Source organism: Ambystoma mexicanum, chromosome 9 (genome assembly GCF_040938575.1).
Source record: "Ambystoma mexicanum isolate Mex_15411 chromosome 9, UKY_AmexF1_1, whole genome shotgun sequence".
Classification (NCBI taxonomy): Eukaryota; Metazoa; Chordata; class Amphibia; order Caudata; family Ambystomatidae; genus Ambystoma; species Ambystoma mexicanum.
The window spans coordinates 580330187-580342907 of NC_090931.1; the positions used below are offsets into that span (position 1 = coordinate 580330187).

Here is a 12721-nt window from a genome sequence, read left to right on the forward strand (position 1 = left end):
AAGTGTCCCGGGAAGCCAATACAAAGGGGCCTGGAGCTCAAGTGAACCGCAAAGGCAAAGTCAAAGTAGATGGGTCGTGGACCCAGAGGAAAATAATAGGAAAAAGAATGAAACTGTGCAAGCTATCACATGTGGAGTAGTACCTAGCAGGAGAGTACACCAGGTCTGTTCAGTGGGTTAGAGAATGAAGTTGGGGAATAGAGCCCACAAAGGCAGCACACCAAGATCTGGGACCCATATGAGGTGGGACAAGATCTACAAAAGACAAACACAAGGGTTTGCGCCCCATACAAGAGCAAAGAAATATATGGTCAAGGGGTTGAGGCCCAGAACAAGTCGGGGTGAGCCCCGAGAGAATATAAAGGGTTCTGGGACCCATACAGAAGGAGAAGAGTTGTTGAACAAGACAGGGAGAACCACAACCCAGAGGGGTCTGCGACCCACGTGAAAGATAAAGGGACATTTGTTGGAAATCTGAGCTTGATAGTTAAGTCCGACAGGAGAGTTCACAAGACTTGGTGCTACAGTTTTAAGTTGGAAGAAGAAAGATTAGCTCTATACTTAAGTCTGGTGGAGTACTGAACCAGACTTCACACAACGTTTGGGATTTGATACTTGTGAACTGTGTTTGAGGAATCAGTCGTATTTCCGTACAAAGAATTGAACTTTAAAGCCTGTATCCAGAGCAAAAGAAGTCCCCCTCTGGATCAAGAAGACATACAGGTTTTCCTTTGTTAATTAAGTGTAAGGGACGGAAATAAGTTTGGACACAGGGCGGCATTTAACGACACAACCGTATCTGTCAGAGTCCAAACCTATTTCTATGAGGGGTTGCCCTACCTCAACTAAAACACTAGGGACTATGTAGTGTTTTAGTTGAGGTAGGGCAACCCCTTATAGAAATAGGGCAAGATCAGTTTTTCAATAATAAAAGTCTTTGATAAAAAGCATGCCACCACTGTCGGACTCAAACATCTGCACTCTTACACTCTCCTGACCTTGAAGAGCTAAAACCTTACACCTTGCCCACTTACCTCTCTCTGATGCTTTGACTCCCTCACACTTTCTATGCTGTTGTTTATGATTAGTGTAACTGTATCTCCAGCATGGTATGCACATGGTATGCTCAGTTATCTCACACATCTTGACATGCAAATCCTGTCCTCTGCTGATCCTTCTGTGGCTTCTCAGGTAAAGCCCCTAATATACAAATAACTTCAATAAAATTTACCTCATTCCGCACTTCCCTTAAATCTCTCCTCCTCCATTCTCCTCCTTGAAACCCCTTCCCCTTCTGCTTCCCCCCTCATTCTTCCCCCCCCCCCCGACTATCTAACCCCTCTACTGCCTCCCCTCTCTCACCCTTCCCCTTCCCTCCTCCTACTCTTCTCCACCACTCCCCCCATCCAGTCCCACTCCCCTTCTCTCCCTATCCCCTTCAGTTAATTGCTCTTCTCACTGTTTTGTTGATTGATTCATATTGTAATTGCTTCAACCGTTATATTGTTTATGTTTTATGTATTATGTTGTTCCATTGTACAGCGCTTTGGTGTAAGGCGTTTTATAAATCAATAAATAGAAATACAAATAAAACAAATGTAAAATGCACACAAGATAAGAGTCAGCAAGAAATAAAAAGAAGTACTGCCAAGGTAGAAAGAGTTTGGAAATGCCTGTTGTGAATTACTATTGTGGGTGTGAAACAATCAAAGTATTCTGAACCTGTCACCCCATGTAAAGTGAAAACTGCAATATCACGAACCACATTGTGCAGCTACAATGACTGAAGGGGTAGCGACAATCGCAAAGAACCAGAGAGCACTTACTGGAGGACAGGCAAAACGGCACGACGGAGAGCTGCTGCAGGAGCTGGCGGAGGCTGATCCAGCATAAGTGGGCACGGGCACAGGACAGGCTGCAGACAGAAAACAAAGAGGCACATCTCATAAAACAATGGTCATGGTGAGTCCACACTGGAGCTAGGGGCTCTCTGAGCCTAGTCAGAGTTCAAGAAATCTATATGTGTATTTGGGGCACAGCATCGCTCAGTGGCAGCCTCATCCTGTCCAGGATTTTCCAGTAAAAGTGAGCGTACCCAAAAATCTAAAATTATTTAAGAACTAGTTTCAAGACCAAAGGCTGTAGCACATGTGAAGAGTCATAGCTGGATGGATTAGGCACTGAGACTACGCTTTAAGCAAAATGTACGTTTCCCAAAGACAAATCTCTGTGGCGTTGCCACTCTAATAAATCCGCTGAAAGCCTCCTCCAAGCCATGAGCCAGCTGCTGAGAGTAGAACTTATTACCAAGTCCTGTGTGTAGCAAAGCAAATGTGACCCTCTTTATTTATCGTTGTTAAGTTTATTGAGCACTAGCACTCCCCTCCACCAAACGCAAGCACCGTTTTTATTGACCTCTTAAAAATGGTGTAGCCATTTGAGCATGCGTATTTTCTCAGAATCGCGTATTTAAAACGCGTATTTTCGCGTAAAACGAAGTAGAAACGCGTATTTTCTCAGAATCACACACTGTAGTCCTCTATGGCCACAGGGATTAGCAGATGGCTGCCCTGGTTCCATAGTCAGGGACTAAAGTCTTCTGCATCTCTTGACACAAATGGCCAATTCAGGGGCTGGAATTGCTGGTTATGCAAATAGGAGAATAAAGGGGAATTGCCATTGGACAGAGAGGACCATCATATAGAATAATGATCTTACAAGGCTTCGGATGTTCCCTCTTTTCGGTTCTGTATGTGCATGAGAAAACAACGAGTATTGAGAAGAAGCCTTCACAACTAATGCAGGCACTCTACATTTTGAGGCAATCAACGTGAGTAAAAGGTGACTGGTACTTTTATGGTCATATTTAAAAACATTAATGTACCCTTTGACAATTATAATTGTTCTTTTATAATGCGATTGATACTAACGAGTGGTTTCAAAGCGCAGGATCGGGATTCAAAACTGTGTTGCGCTGCGTTGTCTTGTTTACAAGACAAACACAATGTCCCTGAGCTAAATTTCCACCCCAACGGTGCGGTGCGTTCTTTGGTGGAGTGGGAGTGCTCCATAAACTAACAACAATAAATAAAGAGGGTTGCATTTTCTAACTCAACTCCATGATCTTAACAAATCATTCTAAAACAGACATGGTAATTGTTAAACTTCAATTTAAAAAAAATGTCATTCATGCCTATGCCACAATACAGCCTACTGTATACAATCCAGTGATATGGGCAGCCTCTGGTTTGTTATTGCGGGTTGCTTCTCTGAACATTTGCATGACATTTGTGTTAGGGCTATTGCAAAGAGAATGGAAACAAACTTAGGTCATCATTCACTTAAAGTAGCATCAACCCCAAACATTTTACTTGCTGCCAATAGGGGCACAGCCAAAATGGGTTGATATTCACAAAGACCATATCCCATTGAGAAGAAATCCTTGGCCATGGGTTTGGATCTGAACTGCTTCCAAATGCAGAGAAGGAACAAGTTACTTACCTGTAACTGTTGTTCTCCAGCATGGGTCTGGCATGGATTCACATGCTCATGAATATTCCCCGTCGTCAGGCCGGGAATCCTTGGTATAGAAAAAAATCAGTATCAGTTTCCTTTCTGATCTGTCTTTCTTAGTAGTAACCAATCACTGGTCTCTGGGTCATACTGCCCCCAGCCAATGACTGCCCTCTCTCTAAGCCCCGCCTCCGGCAGCCATCCTCAGATTTGGTAGCACGTAAAGTGGCAGTATGACCAAGTGAAGAGCCGCAAAGGGGTAGGCGGGAGGGTTCGCATGTGAATCCATGCCAGACCCATGCTGGAGAACAACAGTTACAGGTAAGTAACTTGTTCCTTCTCCAGCATGGGGTCTGGCATGGATTCACATGCTCATGAATAAGAGAATACATAGCAGTACACACATGCACGACCACGGGAGGTGGCAACAGGCTCAACATTAAGCAACTCTTACCTCCTCACCAGGCTCACCTTAGGCGAACAGGTTGCGCAGCACTGCTTGGCCGACCCTGGACTCCTCCCTGGAGTCCCGATCGACGCAGTAGAATCTTGTGAAGGTGTGCGTCGACCTCCACGTCGCAGCCCTGCAGATGTCCAGCAGGGGCACACGAGACAGGAACGCCGTGGTAGCAGCGATCGCTCTGGTCGAATGGGCTCTCGGACGGCCGGGCAGCTGTCGGTTTGCCAACCGGTGACAGTGCATGATGCAGCCGGAGAGCCATCTGGAAATGGAAGTCTTCGAGAGAGCCTTCCCTTGATTCACAGTCCCAAAGTTCACAAACAGTTGTGACGTCTTCCGAAAACTCTTTGTGCGGTCCACGTAGAACTTCAGCGCTCTAGCTACATCCAGAGAGTGCAAAGTCCTCTCAGCCGGCGACGGGAAGAAAACTGGCAACACCAAGGGCTTGTTGAGGTGGAAGTCCGACGGCACCTTGGGCATAAAGGATGGGTGTGTCCTCAGCACCACCCTCGTGTCATGAAAAGTCAAGTATGGAGGCTTGCAAGATAGGGCCTGGATCTCTCCCACTCGTCGTGCGGAGGTGATGGCCACGAGGAAAGCTGTCTTCCACGACAGGAACTGCATAGGCTCCAATGGGGCCCCCATGAGCTTGGTCAGCACCACATTAAGCTCCCACGCCGGGGCAGGAGCCTTCACCGGCGGGAATGACCGGAATAGTCCCTTCATGAATTCTTTCACCAGGCGATGAGACCACAAGGACGCCTGTCCCGTCGTCCTGGTATATCGGGAGATTGCAGCCAGATGTATTTTGTTGGAGGCGTGAGCCAGTCCAGCTTTGGCCAGCGACAGTAGGTACGGCAGTACTTGAGGGGCCGTAATCCGCAGAGGGTTAATCTTCTGTGCACGGCACCAGACAGAGAACCTCTTCCATTTATGTCCGTAGCACTTGAGAGTTGAGGACGCCCTGGCCTTTGCAAGAACCTCTCTGCAGTCGGCCGGGATGTCGTACCCTCCAAACTGTAGTGCTGCAGGAGCCAGGCCTGCAAGTTCAGCGACTCCGGGTTGTGGTGAAGAATGGCGCCTCCTTCTCTGGAGAGAAGGTCTGCGTCCGTCTGCAGCTTGACTGGTGGGGACGTTGACAAGTCCAGAAGGTCCGGGAATCAGATCTGCCTCGGCCACGCTGGTGCGACAAGGATCATCCTGCACGGAGCAGCAACGGTAGCGGAGGGAACGCATAAAGAAATAGGCCGTCCCAGGGGAACGAGAAAGCATCGCCCATGCTCCTCGGCTGGGGGAACCTGCTGGCGAACCTCCGGCACTTGGAATTCGTCGCCGTCGCAAAGAGATCGATTTGGGGTTCGCCCCATCGTCGGAAGAGTCGATCCACTTGATCCTGGCGTAGTTCCCACTCGTGGCACGAACGCAGCTCCCTGCTGAGTGAGTCGGCGATCGTGTTTTTTATTCCTGCCAGATGAAGAGGCACCAGAAACATCCCTTGGGCGACGGCTGAATGCCACAGGTCCTGGGCTTCCTTGGATAGGGCCGGGGACCTGGTTCCGCCCTGCTTCCGGATGTAGAACATCGTGGTGGTGTTGTCGGTGAAGATCCTCACCACCTTGCCCTTGAGGGACGGAAGAAAGGACCTGAGGGCCCAGAACACCGCGCAGAGCTCCAAGATGTTGATGTGGAGAGACTTCTCCTCCGGAAGCCAAAGGCCTTTCGTGTGAAGATCTCCGGAGTGTGCTCCCCAACCTTCCAGGGAGGCGTCCGTCGTCACCGTCACCTGGTGAGCTGGGGTCTGAAAGTCCGTGCCCGCCGACAGATGCGAGCGGGTACTCCACCACCGGATCGCCTGATGGAACGTCTCGTTGAGAGGGATCCTGTCCTTGAAGCTGCCCGTCGACTGGATCCAGCGGGCGTCGAAGAACTCCTGTAAGGGTCTCATCTGAAGCCTGCAAAGGCGCACCAGATAAATGCAGGAGGACATCATCCCGAGGAGGGACTTGATGGATCTTACCCTGGCCATGTCCGTGGCCAGCAGACGCTGCACCTTGCCCAGGATGGTCCTGGTCCTTTCCTCCGACGGCAAGGTCAGCCGCGCCACTGTGTCGAGCTTGGCTCCCAGAAACAAGGTGACTTGCGATGGAACCAGGTGGGATTTTGGAAAGTTGATGGAGAATCCCAGGTCTGTGAGCAGCTGGACGGTCTTCGCAGTGTGCTCCACGGCGAGCTCCCTTGTCTTTGCCCGGATGAGCCAGTCGTCCAGGTAGGGGTAGACGTGGCTCCCCTGTAGCCGCAGCCCCGCCGCCACCGGTGCGAGGCACTTGGTGAACACCCTGGGTGCCGACTTCAATCCGAACGGGAGGGCCTTGAACTGGTAGTGCCGCCCTTGGACCACGAACCTGAGGAACTTTCGGTGTCTTTTTAGAATGGGGATGTGGAAGTACGCATCCTCCAAGTCCAACAACGACAGGAAATCGCCCTCCTCCAGCTGTCCCAGCACATGCTGGAGGGTGACCATACGGAACTTCTGTGCCTTGATGTACTTGTTCAGTCGTCGTAGGTCCAGGATGGGGCGCCATCCTCCGGTCTTCTTTTTTACGAGGAAGTACCTTGAGTAAACTCCGGAGCCCCGAAGCCTCTTTGGGACGAGCTCGATGGCACCCTTCTTGAGCATCGCCCTTACTTCCAACAGTAGTTGAGGGACGTGATTTTCCTTCCTGGCCACGGGTGGAACGCGAGGGCACTTCTTCTGAAACTCGAGGGCGTGCCCTTGGGCCAGGGCGTCGAGCACCCAACGGTCGGTGGAGATGGACTCCCACACGCTGACGGACCTCGCCAGCCGGCCTCCCACCGGGGTGCTTCGGCGGGGGCCCGACCCCACGGTCGGTTCAATCTTGTTTGGAGGCCGCCTTGCCTCCTTGACCTCCTTGTCGACGACGACGGGCACCACCTGACTTGCCGCGTCCCCTGTAGGCTTCCTGGGACGAAGATCTTGCCGCTTGGCGGTAAGTGGAGGAGCCACTGCCGGATCCCTTGGAGGCACCTTGTCTGCCTCCGGAACTCCGAAACGACGGCCGTCGTTGTTGGAGCACTCCCAGTGCCCGGGCAGTCTCTGTGTCTGTCTTGATGGCCTGAAGGGACTCATCAACCGCCTTCCCAAACAGGTTGTTCCCGTCGAAGGGCATGTCCAAAACCTTGGTTTGTACGTCCTGGCCGAAATCCATGGCCTTGAGCCATCCTCGTCGTCTCAAGCAAACGCTGTTGCCCAACTGACGGAAACCGGTGTCCGCGATGTCCGTTGCCACCGTGATGACGTGGTCCGAAGTAATCTCCCCCTCCTGTAGGATTTCAAGGGCCTCAGCCCTTTTGGCGTCCGGAAGGAAGTCTAACAGAGGGGCGATTTTGAACCACAACTCCCTGTCGTAGCGGGCTACGATAGCCAGGGCGTTGGCCGCCTTGATAGTCGTTGCTGCGGATGAGATGATCCGTCGTCCCATCGTGTCCAACTTCCTCCCCTCGCCGTCCGGCGGGGAAGTTGATGTCGAGGCCGATGCCCCCCCAGCTTTCTTCTTTGCCGCCGCCGAGACGACCGAATCCGGGGTAGGTTGTGCCCGGGGGCACAAGGGGGCAGCGTCGGGACCCGGTACTTCTTCTCGTACCGGTCCCTCTTTGCCGGCGCCGTGGCAGGGTTCTTGAGGAGGGCGAGCCCCTCATCCCAGATGTCATCAAGAAGCGGTACGGCGAGGACCGTCTTCCTTTTAGCCTCGCGCCGTTGGTAAAGGAACCCTTCTTTCTTCTTTTCTTCTGGGCAGAGCTGGAAAAGCTCGGATGCCCTGGAAATCATGGCATGAAAGGATCCAATTTCGTCGGGCGGGGACGCCCGAGCAGGGGGCGATGGGGGACACGTCCCGTCGTCGCCTCCGTCATCATCTGTACCTGACGTAGCCGTGTCCGTGCCTGTATCATCCCCGTGGGTAGTAGACCGGGGGGAAGGCAGAGCAGGCCGCAGAGGTGGGAGAGGTGGCGTAGGATGTGTCCTCCTCCTCTTATGCGGTGGACTCTCCGAAGGTCCTGGCTCCGGTTCCCCCATCGGGTCTGGCTCCGGTTCCCCCGTCGGGGGAAGGGGCAACCTTGTCCTCATCTCCGAGCATAAGGACTGAATCGCTGACAAAATGGCCGCCGAGGTGTCCTGCGGCGCCGGAAACGACGTGCGCGAGGGCTCTTGAGGAGCCTTGTCGGCAACACCGTCGCTCTCGTCGCCGCCCTCGTCGGGATCCCTCCCGATGGGCTGGGCCTCTTCCACGACTTCGATGAGCTCTTCTTCAGAGGTCGTGTCCGTATCCACGATGGCCACCAGCCCCTCCCCCACCTTCTCCAACGAGGACTTCGTGGGGGTCTTCTCGATGGGCCTGAAAGACGACTCCCTCCGCGGTGGCAGGGAGACTCTGGGTCCTGAGGGCGCCTCCACTGGTGTAGCCTCCACAGGCTGAGCCAGGGCCGCGGCGACATCCTCAATCGAGGTCTTGGCAGGGTGAATTAAGGCCATCGTCACCTTCTGGACGCCTGGGGCCTTCACCTTGGGGGGAGGATCCATACCTCACTCCCCCTCTGCCGGAATCTTCGCGATCGACCGGGGCCTCTCCAGAAGCTTCGCCGGGTTCTCGGACTTCCTCTTACCCGAGCCAGAGCGTTGGCTCATGGTTGATGGCACCGGGGAGGATGCGCCCTGCCTGGCAGCCAAGGAGCCCGACCGTTCGGCGCTCCCGGTGCCCGCGGACTCGCGTTGCTTAGCCTTTTGTTGGGCCCCCGTCGCCGGGGCACCCTCACAGGACTTAGAAGACCGCTCAGACTTCTTTTTCTTCTTCTTGCCTGACGGGCTCTTCCCTTCCAGCCAGTTGGCGAGACGGAGGTGGCGATCCTTCATGGTCCGCTCCGACATGTTCCCACAAAACGCACAGTCCTTCTCCTTGTGCGTCTTGTCCTCATGGAGACAGTAGAGGCATAACGAATGCTCGTCCTTTTTGAAAACATTCTGAAGCTGGCATCCAGGGCAGGTCCTGAATAGCTTCCCGGGCGTTGAGCTTCCTTTCTCCTGGGCCATGTCCGGGGTAGGCCTCGGAACTTCTGGAATCCTCCAAAAGCGTAACTCGACGAAATCTTCACCCTTGAGGGGCGTAGACAACTCCAAAACAGATCCCCGTTGATCGGATGTAGAAACAGTGGAGCTTAGGCTCTATTTAACCGAAAAAAGAGAAAAATCTCCTGAAAAAGCGCAGCAAAAGCTCGAGAGCTACAGCACGAGGACTCCCAACACTTGAATGTGCAGTAAAAATCTGAGGATGGCAGCCGGAGGCGGGGCTTAGGGAGAGGGCAGTCATTGGCTGGGGGCAGTATGACCCAGAGACCAGTGATTGGTTACTACTAAGAAAGACAGATCAGAAACGAAACTGATACTGATTTTTTTCTATACCAAGGATTCCCGGCCTGACGACGGGGAATATTCATGAGCATGTGAATCCATGCCAGACCCCATGCTGGAGAACTGAGCTATAGCAGTCCAACAAACAAGCTCTCAAAAAGCCATTATTGCAATTAATAATGCTACAGTTCTGTAAATTAGGAGAATTGTCTGAAGAACGAATATATATTTGCCCAAAGGCTTGCAAAATAAAGTATGCATTATTCTAATAAAGGTGTCATACATTCATGCTTGCTTTTCAAAGACAAGAAAACTGGCAGCAAGCACATTGCCGTTTAGTCATTATTTCCCAGCCATTTTAAAAAGAAACTTCTTTATACTGAATATCTACATCCTTTCCTTCTGTAAGAAGGTTGCCATCGTCCCCACAACCATTTTATTTCGATATAACTACTACAGTAGCCACTACAGTGAAATATCTGTAATGTGTATGCAAACTTCAAGTTGTCGCGCCATCCTCCGATGACCAAGATGCAATCTCATAACGCCTGATCTCAGGACACTCCATCTGCGCCCTATAAGAGAAAGACTCCAATTCTAACTAATCTGCCTTGTTCAGAAATCCATTCTTGACAAATGTCTAGATTAGATCAAAAACAAGTGGCTCCCTGTACTCGATCCTATGATGTTAGATCTTATTCAATCCTATTACTTAGCTCTCAGCCCACTTCTCCCCATATTGTTCAATGCTCTATCTTCTTTGGACTAGGGGACAGTCTCTGGACCTGTCATCTGGCAAATAGACACATCACCAACCTTCTGACCTTACACACATTTCCAAAGACTGGGCTGTTTGCGTTCCAGTTGCTCTGCCTCCTGTAAAGCGCTATAAAAGGTACCTCTGGTGGTGTGGTGGTGCCATTTGTTTTATTTATTTTATTGCTTGCTTGTTAGGTACCTATACAATAAGAACATACTGTTTTTCAAAGCCTCCACAAGGCAGGGAAGAGCAAGGGAGGGAAATAAATTACAATACATTACAACACAATATTTAAGAGCAGTGGGGGGAGGAGGGAAGGGACAAACCTACTATGCCTTGTGAGTATTTAGAACGGGCAAGTGCAGCAAGGAAGGGGGAAGTGGGTGTTAAGTGCTGGGGAGTCCGAGCTCAAGGGTGAGCCACAGATGAAGTGCTAGGAATGTTTAGTGCTACAAAAACTGGGGCAGCGGGAGGTGTAAACCCGAACCACCATAGCAGAGGATGAGCAGATGCAAGTACTGTGGATAGACAAGAGATGGGCAGAATTGGTGTGGGGGGGGTCAGTGCCCGGGGATGCATAAGGGCACAGGACACCAATACAGCAACTGTGGGATTAGCAGAGGAGGAAGGAGGGAAAGGAGGAGGAAAAGAGGAAGGTCTTAAGGAGCTTCCGGAATTTGAGAAGCTGGGGTGTTGGAGTCCAGAGATGCAAACAGTTCTTCACAGGTTTTCAGTTGAGCAGTTTCCGTGCCTCTGGATGCTCGTAATCCAGATTGATGGTCGTGGAGACCACCAACAAGTTCAGTGTGTGAGTTGAGCTGGGGCAAGGCCAGATTCTCAAGCAGCTTCCCCAGGAAGGGGGTGATGGAAATAGGGTGGTAGCTGGCAGGGCAAGTAGGGTCAGAGGATGGTTTTATCAAGAGTGAGCGCAAAAGGGACTGCTTAAGGGGGAGGGGAAAGATCCAGTGACGAAATAGTGGTTGCAGAAATCAGCGAGAGCGGGTGTAAGAGAGCTGAGGTCATCCTCGATGGCCCTGGATGAGCAAGGGGGGACCCGTTTAGAAGAGACCTTCATGGAGCGGACAACTCTTCTAACGTTATCAGATGCGAAGAGGGAGAAGGAGGAGGGAGAGAGAGAGGGAGGTGGGGATGAGGGGGTGTGGGATTGGTTATGAGGGAGTGTAGAAAGGGAGGTCAAGATGTCCCGGTTTTGGTGGCAAAGTGTGAGGCCAGTGCATTGCAGAGGGCCTGGGAAGGAGTCGAGGAGGCGGAGACTGCAGAGAGATTGGCTAGCTCCCTGCAGATCTTGAAAAGTTCAGCCGTGTTATTGGATGCGCATGAGACCCGTGCCTGTATGTCGGTTATTTTCTTTCTTCGGTGTCATATCAAGTGTTACGCTTAGAGGCAGGTTTCAAACTGATCCTCATGACTGTGGCAAGAAGGTCCAGAGTATTGGTGATGGAGGCTGTTGAGGGCAGCGTCAGAGTCAGTCAGAAGTGGGTGGTGATGGTGGAGACAAAGGCTGCCGCAGTCACTCGTTTCATTGGGCGGATGTTAGTGAATGAGGTTGGTGGGACTTTTGGGGGGGGGGGAAGAGTCGGTCAGGGGGCCAATGGGACACAGGTGGGGGGAGAGGAGAGAATGGTCTGACCCGGAAAGAGGAATGACTAGCGGTGGGAAGAGAGAGAGGTCAAAGTGAATGAGGGCATCCAGAGTGTGCCCAGTTGAGTGGGTTGGCCCAAAAGGTAGGATGGAGAGGGAAGGCGAGGTGCAGAGGTCAGGGAAGCGAATGGATGCAGAGCCCGGGGAGTCCAATTGAATGTTGAAATCACCCAGGAGGAGGTTAGAGGTGGATGAAAGTAAGGAAGGGCAGAAGTCAGCCCATTCAGAGAGGAATAGGGTGGTGGCGCCTGGAGGCCGGTAGATGGTAGCAATGGTCAGGGTGGAGATGGGAGAGATGACCAACTTGCAAACCAGGCTTTCAAAGGAGGAATAGGGCTGCGTAGGTAAGATGGAAGCAGGAAACCATTCAGGGAAGATTAAGGCAACCCCCCACCAGTGCGGTGAGATCAATGCTTGGAGATGATCTTGAAGCTGTCAGCGAGGAGGGCTTTATTAAATAAAGGGGTGCATGACACCTATAGGTACTCCTGAACCCACAATGTTTGCGGAACACCTATGATGTGGCAAGACCCTACCTTTCAAACCAGCTTACAGCGTTAAGCATATTTCTTTATTAGCTTTAATTCAACAAAAAAGTCATAAAAGCAATGCACAAGTGACAAAACCACATATAAATAACATCATAAACGCTTAGATCATAAATGACTTCCAATCAGAAAACAAATTTATCTTTTTACCAGAGAAGGCAATTAAAGCAGGGTCAACATTTTACCACAAAAGACAACTAATGTTAGATAATTAATCTCTCTACCCCAAGGCATTATTCTCTTACATTGGCCTTTCTCATATGTATTTTTCCTGCCCAACTCAAGTAACTAGTGGTAGCAAAGACAGCCTCTGCGTCTGCAGTATCCAGGCACATTGCCATGGCATCACCTAATGA

At 51.4% G+C, this 12721-nt stretch overlaps 1 protein-coding gene across 2 annotated transcripts in view; it reads right to left on the reverse strand.

The window, feature by feature from the left end:
• The window catches only part of ULK2 (unc-51 like autophagy activating kinase 2), an 801072-nt gene that overhangs the window by 251225 nt on the left and 537126 nt on the right, over positions 1–12721 (reverse strand). For both annotated transcript variants that reach the window (XM_069615186.1, XM_069615185.1), the window contains exon 12: positions 1827–1915. In XM_069615186.1, the coding sequence (XP_069471287.1) occupies positions 1827–1915 (89 nt within the window). The remainder of the gene's footprint in view (positions 1–1826; positions 1916–12721) is intronic.